The following is a 19560-nucleotide window of genomic DNA, read 5'->3' as shown; positions in this document are numbered from 1 at the left end:
ATTCACATTCCCAATGCTAGTGGGTAACAGAGGTGGGACTTGATGCTGGATACCATTTTTTTAAACATTTATTTATTTAGGTATTTACTTATTTAGTTATTTATTTGTGAATGTGGGCATGCACGTGGCACAGTGCATGTGTAGAAGTGAGGACAGTTTATAGGAATTGGTTCTCTCCCTCCACCATGTGGGTCCCCAGGATAGAACTCAGGTTGTCAGGCTTGGTGGTAGGCATCTTTATCCACTGAGTTACTTTGCCAGCCCTGAAGCTGGATATTCATTATTTCAGAACTATACATTTTGCCCCTGTGTAGGATATAGGAAGTTACCAACATTTTAGCAAGTCTTGAAATTGCTTAGAAAGGACTGTGTGGGCAGCTCCATTCTACAGGGATCAAATGGGCTTTGGTAAGGTGAGTAACCATTGGGAGTTTACGTATCTTAAAACTGAAGGATCAGAATTTGATCCGCACTAGACCTGGGTGGCCCCCCAGTCTGTCCTTCTTAGTATAGATCAGCTCACAGGTTAGGAACTACACAGACATGAAGCACAGTGTTGCCCCAGGCTGCCTGTGATGCCTCTCCTGTCCTTGCCCTGCCTCACTCTTCAAAACCCACTCTATGTTCCCTCCTCTGGGAGCTTTCCTGGTCTTTTTCATGGCACAGGTCTCATATGTTGCCAGTGTCCCTCAGGAGGCATCTGCACCTCTCTCACGGTGCTCAGCAAAGTGTTTCATTGGGTTATTTGGTAGTGTTTATCTCCCAGTGACTGAATCCAAGGTCAAGTGATATTCTGATTCCCAGCACAGTACATAGGGGATGCTGTATAAATTTCTTCCTTTGCTTTCTTTGAGGCACTGTTTTTCATTTGAAAACTGGAAATGTAGGTGTCAGAAAAGACTGTGGTTTGAGAATACCCGAGGGACCCCATGTCCGGGCCTATATGGAAGGACACTCAAGCCCTCTGAGATCTGCAGCTGAGTCCCTAGGGACTGAGGCAAGGGAACTTCCTGAGAGAAGTTGTCCTGATGTTCCTTCTACTTCCTGCACTGGGATTCCGGCTCTGGCCAGTAAGGAGAGGTTGTAGTCACTGGTGGTGCCCGCAAAGAGAGCTGTGGTGTGGACTGAGGGACCAAGTTCCACTGGGAAGGAACACTTCGGGAGATGAGCAGGGCTGTGATGACTGTGGAGGCTTCCTCTATGTACTTAGCCCTGCCAAATTCAGCATGTATCTAGCAGCTAATTCAGTAATCAGGGGTTTCCAGGGAAGCAATAGGATACTTACATAGCCAGCTCTCCCTGTCTGTGGGTTCCACCTCCACATAGTCAGTTAACCACGGACCAAAGTGTAGTTGAATGGACAGTGGCTGCATCTGTACCACTTCATAACGAAACAGCATAACAACTGTTTACATACTATTTGCATCCTAGTAGGTATTGTAAGTAATCTAGGGGCAATTTAAAGTATATGGGAGGTTATGCATAGGTTGTATGTAAATATGGTACCAGTTTAGGGGATTTGAGCATCTATATCCACAAATTTTAGTATCAATAAAGATCCTGAAGCCAATCTTCCTTAGATACTGAGGCAGAAAGAAAAGAGAGAGAAAGAGAGAAGGAGGAGGAGGAGCAAAAGGGAAAAGAGGAGCAAGAAGAGAACAGAGGGAGAGAGATTTATTATAATAAACTGGTTCATGTAAATATGAGTTGGGAAAATCTCACATTCTTTGGGATAAATTAGCAAGTCAGAGACCCAGGAGAGCGAATGGTTTAGTTCAGATGCAGACCCAGAGCTCTGAGAACCTCAAGAATCGATGATGTAGGCTCTGTCTGATAGCCCTTCAGGCTTAAGACCCAGAAAAGCTCTTGTTTGAGATGGAACAGGGAGGCAGGGGAGACTGGTCCCAGTTTGCCTGTAGTCAGATAGGAATGACTGTCTCACACAGGCAGTCAATTCTCTTGCCTTCTCCAGGCTTCCAACTAATTGGATGAGCCCACCCACCTCAGTCAGGGCCAATCTGCTTGGCCTTCTGGGTTAAATGTTAATATCATTCAAACACACCTTTACAGACACACAGAATAATATTTGACTAAATATCTGGGTACCTCATGGCTCATTCAAGTTCCTAAATTTAACCATCACAGATACTCATACATGGTCTCATTTTGTCTTCATGGGACCTCCAAGGGAGGTGGCAAGGTCATGGTTCCAGAAGGATTGTTTTTAGGGGGTAGGGATAATGGGATCCGCAGTGAATGGACAGCTTTGAGTGGGGTTTAGAGCTACAGGGTGGTGCATTTTGTGAGTACCTTTGGGGACTGGCAGCTTCAACCCAGCAAAAGGAGTCTAGAGAAGAGGGAAGGTAAGGAGAAGGAGGAGGACAAGGGGAGCTACTTGTTCAGGGAGTGATGGTCTTGGAACACATATGCATTCCATATTCCATGTATGTTAGTCATGGGACAATGTTTGTGTGCATTTGTGTTGTTACCCAAAGAGATATTCCACTAGGGAGTACAACCTGAAGGGGTAAGCACTTTTAACATTTAACTTCTATAGATAATGAAATCAACACTCATAGAAGCTATATGGCCTTCCCAGGATCCCCTAGTTGGTAGGCGGGGACAGTGTTAGGCTGGGAGTCAGCAGCCTGTGATGCTGCTGACTTGCAGCATTGCATCTTCATGAGCAGGGATCCTGCTGCCCCCTTACACACTCGCTGGTGTGTTGGCTCAGTGGCCAGGGAAGAAGCACCAGAATTTTCCCAAGTCATGGACTGGTCAAGAAACACAGAGTAATAATAATAAGAATTTGTAGACCCTTCCTATGGGTCAGGCCCTGTTCTAAGCACCTATATAGATTTATTCCTCAAAACCATATTCATAGGAAGGCCCTATTAGAATCATGATCTTCCACTGGAGGAAACTGAGTCACACAAGGACAAAGTCATCTTTCCAAGGTCACCAGTTGATAACTGGCAGAGCCAGGAAAGGAATCTAGGTTAGGCAAGAGTGCTTCATAGTGTCAGCATTACTGCCAAGTTATGCTGTCCCTCACTGGGGTGCTGGGGCACATAGCATGTACATCTATTTGGTTCCCTCTGCTTCTCTGATGCAAGTAGTTAGCCACCATCTGCCTCCCCTGGAATTCACATTCTCTTTTTGAGGTTCTGGGTCACAGACCTCTTGCCTACCACCCCATGCCTGGCACAAGCAGAAATTATGGCAAATGTCCCTTGAACTGAACAGTCTATAGTGGTATTTTTGAGCTCTTGCTTGACTTTAGGGGCTTATCCTGGCGGTGTGGTTTGTGATATTACCCTTGGCTTAACTGCCTTCATAAACATTTGTGGGCTTTGAGGCTCTCTGCACCAGAGTCACCTACACCCCACTAACCACATTCTAATCCTTAGGCTGCTGGCCCCTGGGAGGGAGGTAGCTGGGCTCCTCTCTTTGGCTGATGTCACATGTGGCTCATCCCTACCCTCTTTGGTTCCTCATTACAGGGCACTTCAAGACCAACTCGGTCACTGAGCACGGCTCAGCTCGGGCAGCTCTCTGGGGGTCTGCAGGCTTCCGTCATCTCCAACATCGTGCTAATGAAAGGCCAGGCAAAGGTGAATGAAGATCATCACCAACAGGAAGTCCTGGAGCAATGTTTGTTTCTGAGGAGCTCTTGCTCCAAGGAAAAGTGGGAATGGGGCCAAGACACACCCAGTGCGGCAGAAGGGGGTGAACACAACATGTGTGTGTGGTCTTTCAAGCTCAGTGGTAGCTGCGGCGTTTCAAGCAGTACCAACTCTGATTTGACCAAGTGATTGTTTTCTCTCTGAGGACACCATCTCCTGCCAACTGACCGAGCATTCTCCAGGCTTGTTCCCTAGTCCTTCTTGGTGTGATATTCTCCATAGCTTAGTCTTGCCGAGATAACATAAATCCAAATTACTTTTGGATTACACAGATTTATAGGGCCAAGTTTCACCTTCACATTCAGATGCTGGTAGAAGAAAGTTGGTCTCAAAAACAAATTTGAAAACTATATGCTACCTGCCGCATAAGCGTCAATCAATGGTCATGGAAGTTTTGCCCTCAGTTGGAGTACTCTGACGAGTCAGAACTGATTCTGCTCTATCTAGATGCTGAGACATCATATTAATTTATACTCCATAATTGAGACAAAAACAAGAGAGGAAACATAAGTGTCAAGAGCGGGAGAGCACCCCAGTGTCTCTCTGCACTCAACTCAGAGCGTGCTGCCTTATGCATTGTATTTGTTACCTTTCTGGTCCCTGTGACCAAATACCTGCCAAGAAAGTGCTTAAGGGAGGAAGGGTTTGTTTTGGTTCAGGGTTTGAGTGCACAGTCCATCACGGTAGGGGAAACCTAGTGGCAGGAGCTGCTCTCACCTGTGGTGACAGAAACAGAGGCTCCTTACTCGTGGGGGAAGATCAGGAAGAAGAGACTGGACAGGAAATGGGGTTGGGCTTCCGTTGTCCTGTGACTACTTTCCTCCAGGTAGGACTCATTTCCTAATTAGGCCACAACCTCCCAAAACAGCACCACAGCTGAAAGCAGAGTATTCAGACATTTCATATCCAAATCATAACAGGCTTACATGTGACTAATAACTAGAGCAGATACAGGCAGTCGACACCACATTCTCAAACCAGTCCAAGCCACCCAGCTGCTGGAATCATGAACATCTGGTTCATTTAATCTACCTAATAGCATTTTCATGTGGCATGAAGTAAGGGTTTAATTGCTGTTTTGATCTTCCTACGGGAGTGATCCTTCCACGTACTTGAAGTTATCTTTCCCTCCGTTACATGTTCCCACTCACTCCTGGAAACTCATCAGGCAATACAGAGAAGTCAGGTGTGAACATGGCTGGGGCGAATGGCCCTCAAGTCACAAGGAAGAAGCATACCCAGTGTAGCTTTCTCTGGACGGTCCTCCTTTCTGACTAATAAATCAAGTACTTCTTCCATTTGAATGGGGGTAGAGGTCCCTTTAAAAATTGATCTTTTTGGAAGCACCCGAAAGAAGATAAAGTGGAAAAGGGCACCAACAGTCACGAGATGACGGGTTATCTTGGAGAATATACAATGTACACTGGATAAACAATCTTTATAGGGCCTGGGGATGGTGCAGGAAGCCTGGCATACAAGGCAGGAGAGGTAAGCTTAGACACAAGAGAGGCCTCCCACCATCCAGCAGGCCATCCTACACACTGTAGACTTCCTTACAGGGAATGACAGGGAGGACTGAAGCTGGGATCCAGAAGAGGAGGGGTCAGCAGCTGCAGGGGGAGAGTCAAGATTAGGTTAGCCAAACTGGCTCCAAACCTAGGCTTTGTGAAGGACTTTGCAGGGACAGCCCTTTTAGTCCTTAAAATAACCCTATAATCATCTCCCTTTCATAGATGTGGAGACCAAGGCCCTAGGAGGTAACAGGACCCTCCAATTCCTGGTGAATTTGAGCATCTGACCCAAGATGATGACCCCAGACTACCTAAGCCTTATACCTTGTTCTCAACCAAGATGCCCCAAAACCACAGCTACCTCACATTTTTGCTAAGCTAGACTCAAACTCATATGCAACTGTATAAGTCATTTAAGTGTATATGACTACTGTGTATGGATGATTCTCCTCCTGGAGTTCTTAGTTTCCCTCATCCTAGAACACAGGCTCCCTTCATTCAGTTTACAGCAGCACATTGTTCCTGTGGCCTTCCTCCTGGCACATGCTCCCTTCACTCCATAGGGCATCTTGAAGATGACTGAGAGCCAGCCATCTCTCTGGTCCAGGGGTGATGCTTCTCATGAGCTCTGAGAGCTGTGGTCTGAGATCAGTCATTTATAGGTCGTGGTATCATTACCAGTAGCAGCAATCACTTTAAGGATTTGTCTAGGACCAAACCCAGAGCTTGGTTCCAGAGATGCTTCTGCATTGAATCAAAAGACTTGGATTTGTCTCACAACATGTGTGTCATGAGCACCTGTCCAAAGCTAAGCACTGCAAAATGAGATGTGTATGCTGACTTCTGGTAGCTCACAGTCTGATGTTTTCGTTGTTGTTTCCTGGTAGTGTACTTTACTTTCAAGCAACCCATGAAATAGGCAACATCATTTTGTAAGGGGGATACTGTGGCTCAGAGGGAGAAAATAATTGGACCGTTTCAAAATGGCTACCTGGAGAGAGCAAGGGCACTAATCTCTACCCAGCATCCATTTTTGTGGGGAATATCATATTCATGGGAAAATCTCTGACCCATAGCCCAGGCTGGATGTGTACTACTTTTCTGCCTTCCTTGATTAAGCTCTGAGACCCCTGGGACTAAACGATCCTTGGGAAACAGCCTAAGAAACAGCCAGAATGTTCCTAGACCACCCCTCTCTTCTTTCCCCAGGGCCTGGGCTTTAGCATCGTTGGGGGCAAGGACAGCATTTATGGCCCCATTGGGATTTATGTCAAAACCATCTTTGCAGGAGGAGCTGCGGCCGCTGATGGAAGGCTACGGGAAGGTAGGTTCCCATCCCTGAGAGTGCTTGAGAAATCAAAAGCATAATCCAGAGCCTGCAGGCCAGGGCAGATACTAGGAGTGAATGATGTGTCTTGAGCTTTCAGGGTACGCTTCTGTGGACCCTGGGCTCTATAGCCAGTGGGAGACTTCTCCCCATAGGGGTTCTATCACAGTGATGACTGGTCCATCAGTCCCTGACACCATGACCTCCCACTGGTCTTGTCAGCCTGGGACCGAAGACTGGTCTGCCTTGCTCCCTCGCTCCTCTCTCATTCTGTTCCTTCCTTTCCAGTATCTCTGCTTAGTTGCTAGGACTGACACCATCTTTTCTTTATCTCCCATAGGACACCAGGTGCTTCCAACAGATGAGTGGGTACAAGTCTCTGAGTGTCCACCACATTCTAGGCTCTAGGGATATAGAGAATTTTGATGCAAACCACAGCTGTCATTCCAATCGGGGCTGGGGGGTGGGTAAGGGAAAGTTTATTCTGAGCCAAATACTAGTGACCACGGCCCAGGAGCACCAATGTTCCATGGATGACATGTTCCATGGTGAGAGTGGTTCCAGGAACTGGTAGAGTCACAGAACCAAAGAGAGTCAGAGTCCAGGCATTGTTTCCATACACCACTGGGAGCATCAGGAAGATGGGCTGACAAAATGGGTGAATTTCTGCCCTGGGTTTTAGATGCTATATGATAACATTCTTAGCTTTGGGGTTGGTGGAAGGTAATGATCTGCCAACTTAAGACAGTCAAAAAGCTTTTACCTGGTAGTCTGAAAGATTTAGGTCAGATACAAACGTGAGTGATAAGTAAGGTAACTAAAGATAGCCTAAGATAATTGTGGCTCTTGATCTGCAACATCCCTACTCTCCACACTCCGGACGTTCTCATCAGTCATTTCTTTTGCAGAATGTCAACACAGGTGTGGCTTTTTGGGGGGAACTTTAGTTCACAAGAGCCAGATAGGACTTCTATTTTGAAGTGCTAATGGCCTGCCCACTGGCAGCCCTTACCCCCCCTACTTTCCTTTTCCCTCCAATTACTTCCTCAGCTCAGGTTTTTTATATCTCCAGAAGACAGAGGTCCCCTGTCATCCTAGGAATGAGGGGGCTGGGGAACACAGCTGCCTGTCTTCCTGTTCTGGGGGCACAGACACCTCAGCTACCTCTACCCTAAGTCCATGTTTGGATTATTGGGCAACAAGGTTGGTTCAAAGAGATCTCTGGGTTTCAGCCAAGGGGTAAAGTTTAAGGATGGGTAGTCAGTCAAGAGCAGAGGGTAGGCCCTGCAGGTCAAGAGCTGGTATATCCAGCACTGACGAGGAGAAGGGAGTTCATAGTATTCCTGCTCTTCCTCATCAGAACAGCGTCTTTTTATAAGCCAGGCTGTCATTCCAATCATCATTAACATCCTGACCTGTCTATGGGAGGGTGGCCACACTACAGCCTACGGTCCTGGTATTATATCACTCATGAAGAAAAGAGGGTTTCTGTATTTCTAAATGGTTGAAGAATTCTATCTTTGATTTTTTTGGGGGGGGTGGCTTGTGAAAATTAGGATGAGGTTCACATTTCACAGACCTGTGCCTACCTTGGTGCCCAGCCCTATGTTGAGTCATTGTTACAGAGATAATGTGGCTCACAAAGATGAAAACATTTACTATCTGACTCTGCAGAAAGCATTACCAATCCCAGAAACAGGCAGGACTGGGCATAAGAGTTGTATACTGTGGGCAGTGGGAGCCTTGTTTTTATCATAGGAGAGGGACTAACTATAGAGGCTCTGGATGATTCAGGAAGCAGAGTAGCAGAATGTAGGCTGCAGTGGGCAGGCAAGAGACCAGAAGCGACGTGGAGGCAGGCTCCAACTGTTTGTTTTGTTTTCCTAATTTTAAAAAAGATTTTAAAAATTTAAAAATTATTTGTATGTGTCTGTGTCTCCTCCATCTCTCCCTTTCCCTCTCTCTCTCTCTCTCTTCTCTCTCTCTCTCTCTCTCTCTCTCTCTCTCTCTCTCTCATGCACACATGAGTGCAGGTGCCTTCAGAGACCAAAAGAGAGGGTCAGATGCCCGGGAGCTGAAATTACACACAGTTGTGCGCCACTCAGTATGGGTGCTGAGAACTGAACTCCGATCTCTTCACTGCTGAGCCATTTCTCCAATTCCAGGCTTCAGCTCTTAGGACTGTCTACAGACTGTAACCTTTCCAGGAGTCTGGAGACAATGAGTGACAGAGCCTGGGAAGACTGTTAAATGAATGGTGGGTCAGGGAAAAGGTGGAGGTTTGTGGCCTCAGTCAACTGAAGAAAGACGATGTGTTCCTAGAGGAAGAGGCAGAGGACAGGGAGGAGAGTGAAGACAAATTAGTACTTTAGGTGGGACCTGCAGAAGAGAGGGTGATGTGCTTCAATGAGCACTAGGTGGCGCTATCCAGGCGGCCCAGGAAAACTTGGTTGACCTTTGAGGCTCGTCCATTGGGAAATAACTGAATCGAGTGAATTAAGGAAGGAAGAAAGGAGGGGTGGGGAGAGAGAGGACAAAGTGCAGTTCTAGAGGAACTACTAAACTGAGAAGGAGGAAAAGGTTAGGAGCCAGAGAGAAAGGACAGAATCCAGGGTGTGCTATTGTTTGGTTATCTCTCAAACTTTTCTGGCAGCCTTGTTTATTTATTTTTTTCTGATGTGTCTCTCTTCGTTAATAGTGATCATAAAAACAGAGACTTTCAACCAGTCAATTCTTTGCTCTAGCCTCAAATAATTGACCAAACTGTCTTCAAAAGTGAAGTTCTCAAATCCACTCGAGCTCACGAAGGATTATATTGGTTATGATAAGTTTGTTTGTTGTACAGATTGCTGATGATTTATTTTTGTTCTTCTTCCCCCAAATGATTGTGCAATATGTGTTTGGCAAAACCTAGGCCAATCAGTGTTCACCAGATATGGGCAAATGAGGATGCCACACAAGAGCCCAGAATTGGGTTACACTGTCCCTTAGGATAGATGCTTTAATTATTTGAAGTTCAGCCCCTGTGGAAGTAATAATGGATAGTCTGAAGTTTTTACTTTGTCTGTCTTTTTCTTAGCACACATTTAATTATATTTTGTTTTGCTTTGTTTTGCTTTGTAACCCTGGCTGGCCTGGCACTTGCTATATCTCCCAGGCTGGACTCTGACTTACGGTGATCCTCTTGCCTGTGCTTCCCAAGTACTGCAATTATAGCCATGCTCCATCATACCTGGCATATTTTGAATATTTTTACCAAGTGTGTTCTCATTCCTCGGTGGAGTCTTATCATGACAAGAGTAGAGTTCTTTCAGTGTTCCCTTTGATTCTGGCCCACTGTACTGAGCTATTCTGAAATCTTTTGTTTCCAACACACAGACATATTAGATAAAACAGTACATCGTAACTCAAAAGTAAGCAACAGAGATACCCAGTTGCTAAGAAGCAAAGAAAGGATTTTAAATCTAAGTGAGACAAAGTCAGAAGTTGATGATGTACTGACCTAGGGGCTGCTGGGGTGTGGTGGACCCTAAGGACCAAGGGCAAGTTGAAGGCACATGTGGGAACAGGGCACAGAGCTCTAGGTCACATGACATTCTGAGAGTCTGAATAAAGCTTGATATTAAAAGACCTGCTCTCCATGAAAGGCCAAGAGGCCCCAGGGAAGCAACAGGAAAACTTGACTAACTGTGACTTAGCCTATGTCATATATGGGCATGTCAGCCATGTGGCATGGCCTCTGTAGAGTATAGAAGTCCTCAGTCTGGGAAACTGAACCAGTCCAGTGTAACCCTTGGGGATGTCTGGTAGAAATAAAGGGAAACCTGATAGTGACCTGGGACTATCAGAATCCCACAGGGAAACAGAAATATCATGAAAAGTGAGTTCACAATAAACACTGCAAACTACATCAGGAAATGTACAGTATAAGGCAGAGGTAATGGGAAACAGGCCCGCACAAGCTTAAGGAAGTGCAACAATATAAAAGACATTAATAAATTGCTATGTTTAAAAATTTAAATGGTAAGAAGAATATGAAGTATAAGGAAGTAATGAATGCAAAAAGTAATACTTGGAGTTCTTTTTATATCATAGTCATTAAAGTAAAAAAAAGAAGAAACCTCAATGAACAGACTAGACAGCAGATTGGATGCAGCTGTAAGAAGAATTTCTCTTAGTGACCTGGAAGTTTCCCGCTAGACTACCTAGGGCCACAGTAAAGAATGAGCATTTAGAAGTATAGTAAGCATGTGAGAACAGTCTGATACATCTAGTAGGAATTTTATGAAAAGCACATAGGACAAAAAAGCAGGATCAATATGTCAAGAGACAGTGACTCAGGATTTTCAGAGTTCCTTTAGGACATGAAATGTAGTTTGAGGAAGCAGCATTTCCTCCTACCCTAGCACATTTCAGCTGCAGAATCTCAGAAAGAAAAAAGGAGAAAAAAAATCTTAAAGCAACTGGAGAAGAAGCCAAAGAATGAATTCTACTGGAATGGGGTTAGATGTCAGCAGACTCATCAGTAACCATCAGGGCCAGGAGTCAGTGTAAAAATGCCTACATTTGGGTTGCTCAGTACAGTAGGGGCAAAGAGAAGGCAGAGTTCAGTGGTTGTGTGTGGAATAAGCTGAATGAACAGGAGAAAGCAGCTTTCCATTCACATAAAATGGAAAGAGTGATTCTCTGTGGAATATACTGTTGTGAAGAAAGGATTTGCTGCTAAAAAATAAAGTCCAAATCCTGGTTCTTCTCACTATGTGCTTTCTTTCTAAGATGGAAATCCAGTTTCCAGCCCATATCATAGAGCAGAATTGGCCTAGTGCCAGTGAGGGACTTTTGGGGGTCACCGATTGCCATGCAGAATAATGAGTGCTGTGACGTGGATGGAAGGTGCAGGGTGTGTGAGAACAGGACAAGACAAAGGTGGTGAGAAAGGGCTGGGGACAGATGCAGAAGTACATTCTAGCTGAGAAAATGACACAGACAGGCTCTTCACTGCACAGAGCTGTAACAGGAAAAAGGTCCTGTTACATCAGAAAATACCTCACAGGAGAAAAATCAAGAGGGCCAGGAAGGTGGAAAGGGGGTGGAGTGAAATAGAGAGGCAAACAGGCCAGCAGGTCAGACCTTGACCTTAGCCTGGAAGGTAAGAGGCACCAGGGAAGGCCTCCCCTGGAGGACTATGGAAGGGAGAGGGTGTTTTCCCCAGTGCTTTTGCCACTGGGTGAGTGGGAAGACCCTGGTGGGTCAGCAGTGTTCTTAGTTACTGTCTCTGTCTTTTGACAGGTGATGAAATTTTAGAACTCAATGGTGAATCGATGGCTGGCCTAACACATCAGGATGCTTTGCAGAAATTCAAGGTGATTTATCAGCATATGGCCATACTCTGGGGTCTTCAGGCAATGGAAACAAACTCAGCCTCATCTCTTTCATTCAAGTCCACAAAATTAAAAATATGTCCTGTGCAGGGCACCTCACTGATATCACCCTTGGGCACAGTGTTGAAGAAATTCCTCAGGAAATGATAGTATAGTCAGGGGACATTTAAACTACTTAGTATTCATAAAGTTGTCTTGAAACACTCCATGTATTTATACTAGTTGATTTATCAATGCTTTGAGTTTTTTATATGGTTTAAAAAAATTTTTTTATTTGTTACCTTTATGTGTATGAGTGTATTGCCTGCATGTGTATAAGTGCACCTGTATCGTGCAGTGCCTGCAGAGGTCAGAAGGAGGCATTGAATTCCCCTGGAACTGGAGTTATGGATAGTTATTAGCCACCATGTGGGTGCTGAAAATCAAACCCAGGCTCTGCAAGAACAGCCAGTGCTCTTAAACTCTGAGTCATTTCTCTAGCCCCTGCTTTGAGTTTTTAAGATATCACTAAAAGCTATTTTTGAGTCTCCGACAAGTTAGTTTTAGAGTCCATCCAGACTATACATACATATCTCATATTATATAGTACATGCAGGATGTATGTACATGTATGAATCATATGTAATGTGTCATGATGCAAGCACGTGCATTTCCTTGGAATTTAAAAAAATTTTATTTTTTTTAAATTTTATGTGTATGGATGTATGGCCTACATGTGTGTAAGTGCACCCGTGTTGTGAAATGCTTGCGGAGGTCAGAAGATGGCATCAGAGCCCCTGGAACTGGAGTTACGAACGATTGTTGGCCAACATGTGGGTGCTGGGACTCAAACCCTGGCCCTCTGCAAGAGCAGTCAGTGCCCTTCACCACTGAGCCATCTCTCCAGCCCTGGAAGTTTTTTTCTTTTTAATTACTGTTACAGCCACCCGTTTCCTTCGATTGTCCTGGATGTTGCCACTCTCTTTTCAGCAAGCTAAGAAGGGGCTGCTGACCCTGACGGTGAGGACCCGCCTGACAGCGCCTCCCTCGCTGTGCAGCCACCTGTCACCGCCACTCTGCCGCTCCCTGAGCTCCAGCACCTGTGGTGCCCAGGACAGCAGCCCCTTCTCCTTGGAAAGCCCAGCGTCCCTTGTCAGTACTGCCAAGCCCAACTACAGAATCATGGTGGAGGTTTCTCTGAAGAAAGGTAGGAATGAATCACCAGCCTTTGCTCACCACTGGCAGAGTTGCCCAGGCCTCCCTCATTTGGAAAGAGCACAGGGCAGGACAGGGTGTTTGCTTTCGCTAGCAGATGCTATGTGTGTTATTTGGCAGGGCCTGGCAACCAGGTCTTGTCTGTTTCCTCCCTCCCTCCCCCCCTCCCTCCCTCCTTCCCTCCCTCTCTCCCTCCTTTCTTTCTCCCTCCCTTCCTTCCTTCTATACTCATGTATAGATCAGAGAACTATTTGTGGGAGTCACTTTTCTTCTCCTACCATGTGCGTCCCAGGGATTGAACTCAGGTCATCAGGTTGGTAGCAGGTGTCTTTACCTTTTGAGCTGTATCTTATTGACTCTCATCCTGTTCCTGTTTCTAGAAGCTTATTTATACCATCCAAACCCAGAAAATGATTTTTAATGAGGTGGTTAATGTAAAACAAAGTAAGCACAGAGAACTATATATGTATACACACACACACACACACACACACACACACACACACACACACACACACACACACACACACATGGCCAGGAGCTAGGCTGCACAGCTAATATCCTAAGAACCCGGGCAGTCCATTGACCCTCTCTGGATCCCATTTTCTTGCCTCTTCAAGAGAAGCAAGGCTCGTTCTAGCTCTGACATTTGAGGATCCACAGCCTTTCACTCCATGCCCCCAGGTGATGGGATGGTTAATTCTAGAGGGCCCAGGAGGTCCTCTCTGCTGAAGTGCAGCTGAACTGAGACTGGAAGGACCCCGTTAGGCACAGAGCCCAGTGCAGGGACCAGCAAGTATTCTAGGAACTGGGGGAAGGCCAGCACTGGGCACGACAAGGTGGGTACAGGGAGTGGTGTTAACATGGGGGATGAGAGAGGGAGAGAGAAAGGAAGATGGAGAAAGAGAAGGAGATGGAGAGGGAAATACGGGGAGGGGGAGAAGAAGAGAGGAAGAAGGAGGGTGGGGAGAAAAGGAGAAAGAGAGGAGAGGACTGCACGGCTTTGTAGCTCAATTGTCTCCTAACTGTAGCTAGAGGCTGATTTAAGGATTTCTGGCAGGGGTGATGCAACTCCTCCTGCTTTGAACTATCTCCTGAATTTCAAAGCAAAGACTGGGAAACACTTGGAGCTGCACAGGTCAGAGGAAGGAGTGGTGAGTGTGGAGAGACACACTGTGGAAGTGGAGGGCAGGGGGATGCAACAGATCCCTAGCCTGATGCGGGTCTTAGCTTCTCTGCCAAACCACGAGCTCTCTGAGCCCTCAGACATCTATGGCACAAACACTAGGTGAGCACAGGTCTGTACTTGGCACATGGCCAGCAGGGCTCCTGTGTTGAGTTCAGGGAGTAGGCATGATATGGCATATGGGTGAGGCATGAAGCCACTCCAGGAAGCGTTGCAGGCTTGCTTTAAATAGCAGCTTCTTAGCTTCTGCCTCCATGGACTGTGCTTGAGGTGAGCCTCGGGGACCCACAGATAACAGATGCCCATTCTGCCAAAGAGCTCTTGCTTTGGTTAGGAGGCCTAGATGCCAGGATGGCTCTGACCTCTGTTCATGGTACAAATCACAGCCCAAATTCTTCACCTGTAGAATAGCATCACTAACCATGGCCCACAGCATCCATCTCTCATGGGGCTGTTTGGAGAACCAGCATCAAAAGGTGAAAATATTCACAAAAGTGCTTTGTAAACCATATTGGCCTAAAGAAAACTCTAAGGAAGGTCTTTCTCCTTCCCACGCCCCTGCCTCTCCATAAAGTCTTCTCAGCTACCCTGTTTCTCACATCTTTCTAAGCTGGTGAATTCATTTCTCCTCCCATACTGGAGGTCCCCAGAGCCTTAAAGCCATCTATATTCTAATACTAATCTGTAACGTCTATCCCACAGTCTGCCTATGGTCCAGGCTGCCTGTGCAACTATCTGTTGCCCATGTCCACCCAAACACCCTCATGGGCATCATGGGTACAAATGTCAGGCAGAACTAAATGCCTGATCTTCATCCTCATCCTCAGCCTGTTCCAGTCTCCCCCATATAATAACAGTATTGTCACCCACTAGTTATTCACAATAAAACTACCTCTGAGATACATTATTGATCCAATCCTTGTACTTCATTTCCTCAGAATATATTCCACACACCTTTTTCTTTTGCTGCCCTACAGTGAATCCAGGATGCCACTGTTTCCACTCACAGGGCCTCTCTGCTGGTTTCTGGGTTTCTGCTCTTGACTGCTCATAACTGCCCATAGTTCTCTCTCCTCACAGAGTCAGGCAGTCTTCACTAGAAGACTAGGTCATACCACTTCCTCATTTGTGATCTCCGGTGATGCCCTTTCTCAGTTAAATGTCTTCTTTCATTGGTGTACCCATGCTTACAAGGCCTGATTAAGCCTGGCCCTCGTTCCCTCCCCTTCGTCAGCTCATCCCACTTTCCACATGTCTGCCCATGTTCTGAGTACACCAGCCTCTCTGGACCTGCAGCATTGTGGGCTCCTGTTAGCCTCCAGCCTCCTCATGAGTTGCTTCTGCTGCTGATGCAGTGCGCCATCTCCTCATCATGGCTCTTTCTTGTTATCCCTGTCTAAGACTAAAAGTAGTCTACTTTGAGGCCTGCCATGGCATCCTGCCACTTTCTAGGTCATTCCCCATTGGTTCTCTTCATAATACTTAGCTCCCTCCTTCCCTCTTCCTCTTCCTCCTCCTCCCCTCCCCTCCCCTCTCTCTGCCATCCTCTCCTCTCTCATTTCCTAGACTTTCAACTTGATCTTACTACCTGCCCTCTGCTTTGGCTATCACCTGTGCAGAACATATACTCCACACACAGGGTTTTATCAAGCACTTAATACACTAGTACCCTTCTGTCCCTGGGAAAGCTCATCTCCCATTCCTTACCCCCACTGTCTTCCAGAGGCTGGTGTCGGCCTGGGAATCGGCCTGTGCAGTGTCCCGTATTTCCAGTGCATCTCGGGCATCTTTGTTCACACTCTCTCACCAGGATCTGTGGCTCATCTCGATGGACGACTGCGGTGGGTACTCATTTCTCTTTCTGAACAGATCCCTGACTTATGACAGAGAGGAAATCCCTTCAAGTGTCCGAGATTGGCCTGAACTTGAGAAATTTCAAATGATTCAGGCATGGCTCACTTGCTCCCCATAGTGTGTGCCTCAGCCAGCCACGCTGATCACCTGAGCCCAGGGAGAGAGAATGGGCTACAGAATCTCAGTGGTTTCCCCCAGAGCTGCTGACTCGGAATCCACATGTTAACACACCTCCAGAAATTTATGCACATGTAACAGTTTAAGAAGCATAGCCTCAGAGAATTCCAGACTGCAACAGAAAATGTGAAGGAAATGTATTTTGACTCATTCAACAGACACAGAACTCACAGTGTCACAAATAGGAATTTCCATAAGGTTTACCTATGCAAACCAGCTGTGTGCATACACTTCCTTGCTGGAATGAGGAAAATATTTTCAGATGTCCCAGTTATGTCTCTCTACAAAGAAGTTCTAGGTTCAGTAAGTGATCTGGTCTGGATAGAAAGAGTTTGTCTCAATTTAAGCTATGATGACACTTTACAGTCATTCAAACATTTGCCAGTGGTACAAACACATCTTTCGCTGGGACTGGGTTTTACTAAAAGGTTTCGCCTTACTTTTCAAAAGTTTCCTGTAATTACAGTGCAAGGAGGACCAACCTGCTTTGGATGGTGTCTTGATGGAGGTTCTGAGTTAGAAATAGCTGTACCATCTGTCATCTGTAAGAGAATGCCTACTGCTGTGCTGAGCTTGCTGCTTGGTCCTTGGGACCCAGCTGCATAATGGGATGACCCAGCTGCAGGAATGGGGGCCTAGCTACAAGGCTGAGTGACCTAACTGCAGAGTCTGGGTGACCTAGCTGCAGGGTCAGGAAACCCAGCTCAAGGGGCAGGGAACCCAACTGTGGGCTGGGATGATTGCTTAATCTCTGCTGCCTCTAACAGAGGCCTTCAGTGGGATAGGAACGGTTCCAGAAGCTTCTGCTTTCCTTGACATGTGGAGCTGTGTGACAATGCTCTTCAGTTCCAGCCACAGAATGTAAATAATCTCAATAGAGGTGGGGCCAGCTCAGTAGAAACACAGAGGGAAACAGTGGACCACAGCAAGGGAAGCAGAATCAGGAAACTTGAGTCCCTGCCCTGGTCCTGCTGATAACCTATAAGTCATGACCTTCCACCAGCTGTTTCCAATAAAGTTTTATTGGCCCAAAGCTGTGCACTTGCTCTTGGTGCCTTCCATGGTTGAAGCTGTCACCCTTAATGGAAGAGTTTGTGACAGAGATGGCATGGCCTGAAAATCCTTACTGTTGGCCTTTTATGTAAAGGTATCTACCTCTGAGCTAGATTGCAGCAGGAAATCATTTAATTTTTTTATGCCTCAGTTTCACCACCTGTGAGGGGGAAAGGAGTTGATGTGTACAAATCCTCCATCGTGTCAGTACAACTCTATCTTTTCGGCCTCACTTCTTTTTCTGTTTAGGTTGTTCTGTTAGTCAAGCTTCTGTTACTGAAGCAAACATCTGAGATAATCAACTTTCTTTTTTTTTTTGGTCTTTTTGAGACAGGGTCTCCCTGTAGCCCCAGCTGTCCTGAAACTCACTATGTAGACCAGGCTGGCCTGGAACTCACAGAGATCTACCTGACTCAGCCTCCCAAGTGCTGGGATTAAAGGCGTGCGCCACCATACCCCACTGAGAGATAATCAACTTTTAAGAAGAATGGCTCATAGTTCTGGAGGCTCTCCTCATGTCTGCCTGGCCTCACCACATGTCACCACATGTGGGTCCGGCTGAGGAGAGCATGGTAAAGTGCTCACCTCCTGTCTGAGATCTAAAAAGAGAGTAAGGCACAGAGCCTCACTGTTTCTTACAAAGGCACATCCCTAGTAACTAGAAGAGGTCCCTCTGGGCCCCAGATCCTAAAGTTTTCACCACCTTCTCCCAATAAGCCTTCAGTACAAGGGCTTTGGGGGGATGCTTATCTACAGCACAGTAGTTACCAGTAACTGGTGTCCCACCTAAAAGCCAAGTTCCATCACTTGCTGCCCTTGTTTCTCCTTGTGAGGATCTCACGTCACTCCTTCCTGGCTATTTCTTCTTTACCTTCAGCACATCTAATCCTTCCTCCCAATCATTTTACTTATGGGACACTGAGGCCCAGAAGATGTGATGGGTTACAACATGGCTAACTGGTTGATCAGTTAGATGGGTTGGACCATACTGGCAATCTTGACCAGGTATAGGGTGATGGGAAAAGGAGAAGGAAAATGACTGGTGACCAGTTTTTCACGTTGTATCACTCTGTGTTTGAAACACTGGCCATTCTGTGGTCCAGCCATGAGAGGGGGAGGTGCTGCCTTGATTTTCCCTGTTCTGAGTTTTGGTCAGGCAGAGAGGAAGTCTACTTATTCAATCTCATGAACTGCCTGGCCTCGTGGAGTCCTAGGGAGGTGACTCCTGCTGTTTCAGTCATTCACTTTCTGAGTCTTCTGTGGGTGCTACTGCAGGTGTGGTGATGAGATTGTGGAAATCAACGATTCTCCAGTGCACTACATGACCCTCAATGAAGTCTATGCAATCTTGAGTCACTGTGAGCCTGGCCCAGTCCCCATCATCGTCAGCCGACATCCAGACCCACAGGTAATACCCAGCTGGGCTATCTTCTGCCCAGGATCACTCTTTCAGCACCAAAGTCGGAACAAGAAACAGATGGAAATAGATGTTGCTGGCTAGGACTTGAATCTGACTTCTCTAAGCCTGACCCAACTTTCTTCAGAAACAAAGCTCTGCAACAGAGGTCCACTGACAAACTCTTATTCACTAGTGGCAATTCACTTAGTATTCACTTAGGAAAACTCTTGCTGCTGAGTTACTAGTTCTGGATCAGGTAGTTCCGGGGCAGATAGAGCCCAAGGGTCTAAGCTAGCAGATGCAAGAGATCTATTCATGATTGTGTTGGTGGGCACTCATGATGGGCATATCTGGAGCTCAGCGCTGAGGATGCAGAGACAAGCAGACTTGCAGTGCAGAGTCCTGAGGAAGCTCAGTCTCAATCAATAGACTGACATAAAGAAGAAGGGGTCAGTAAAGCAAGGGACACTGGGGGTTAAGCATTCTCTGGACAGTTTACAGAAGATCATTCCAGGAAGTGGGATCATTGAACACAAAGTTCAAAGTTCAGAGTGCTGATGGGACACTCATGGCAGGAGAGTCGATAGCAGGTTTTGTGGGCCAGGAGAGTGTGAAAACTGAGGATGACTGGGAAGGCACAAGGTTACACTGCAAAGGGATTTAAATGCACTACTGATGGAGTTGTGCTCTTTTCTGGGTGTAATGAGAAGCTCCAGAAGGTCAATAGCTATAGATGTAACATGTTCAGATTTTATTGGTTCAGCCATTGAGCAGAAGAGAGTGGATGGAGCG

The 19560-nt window shown here is 46.3% G+C and overlaps 1 protein-coding gene across 7 annotated transcripts in view; it reads left to right on the top strand.

Moving 5' to 3' along the window:
- Window positions 1-19560, top strand: part of Il16 (interleukin 16) — a 114102-nt gene that overhangs the window by 72118 nt on the left and 22424 nt on the right. For 5 of the 7 annotated variants that reach the window (XM_029556266.1, XM_008853390.1, XM_008853388.2 and 2 more), the window contains exons 5-10: window positions 3504-3614; window positions 6407-6521; window positions 11814-11887; window positions 12875-13091; window positions 16009-16126; window positions 18645-18777. In XM_029556266.1, the coding sequence (XP_029412126.1) occupies window positions 3504-3614; window positions 6407-6521; window positions 11814-11887; window positions 12875-13091; window positions 16009-16126; window positions 18645-18777 (768 nt within the window). Of the gene's footprint in view, window positions 1-3503; window positions 3615-4493; window positions 4513-6406; window positions 6522-11813; window positions 11888-12874; window positions 13092-16008; window positions 16127-18644; window positions 18778-19560 lie in introns of those variants that run through there. The other 2 variants (XM_029556268.1, XM_008853393.3) reach the window with 2 other exon arrangements.

This window comes from Nannospalax galili, unplaced genomic scaffold (assembly GCF_000622305.1).
Source record: "Nannospalax galili isolate Female #2095 unplaced genomic scaffold, S.galili_v1.0 scaffold627, whole genome shotgun sequence".
In the NCBI taxonomy this organism is placed as follows: domain Eukaryota; kingdom Metazoa; phylum Chordata; class Mammalia; order Rodentia; family Spalacidae; genus Nannospalax; species Nannospalax galili.
Note: the sequence above shows the minus strand (reverse complement) of the source record. Positions and strands in the feature narration are given on the sequence as shown.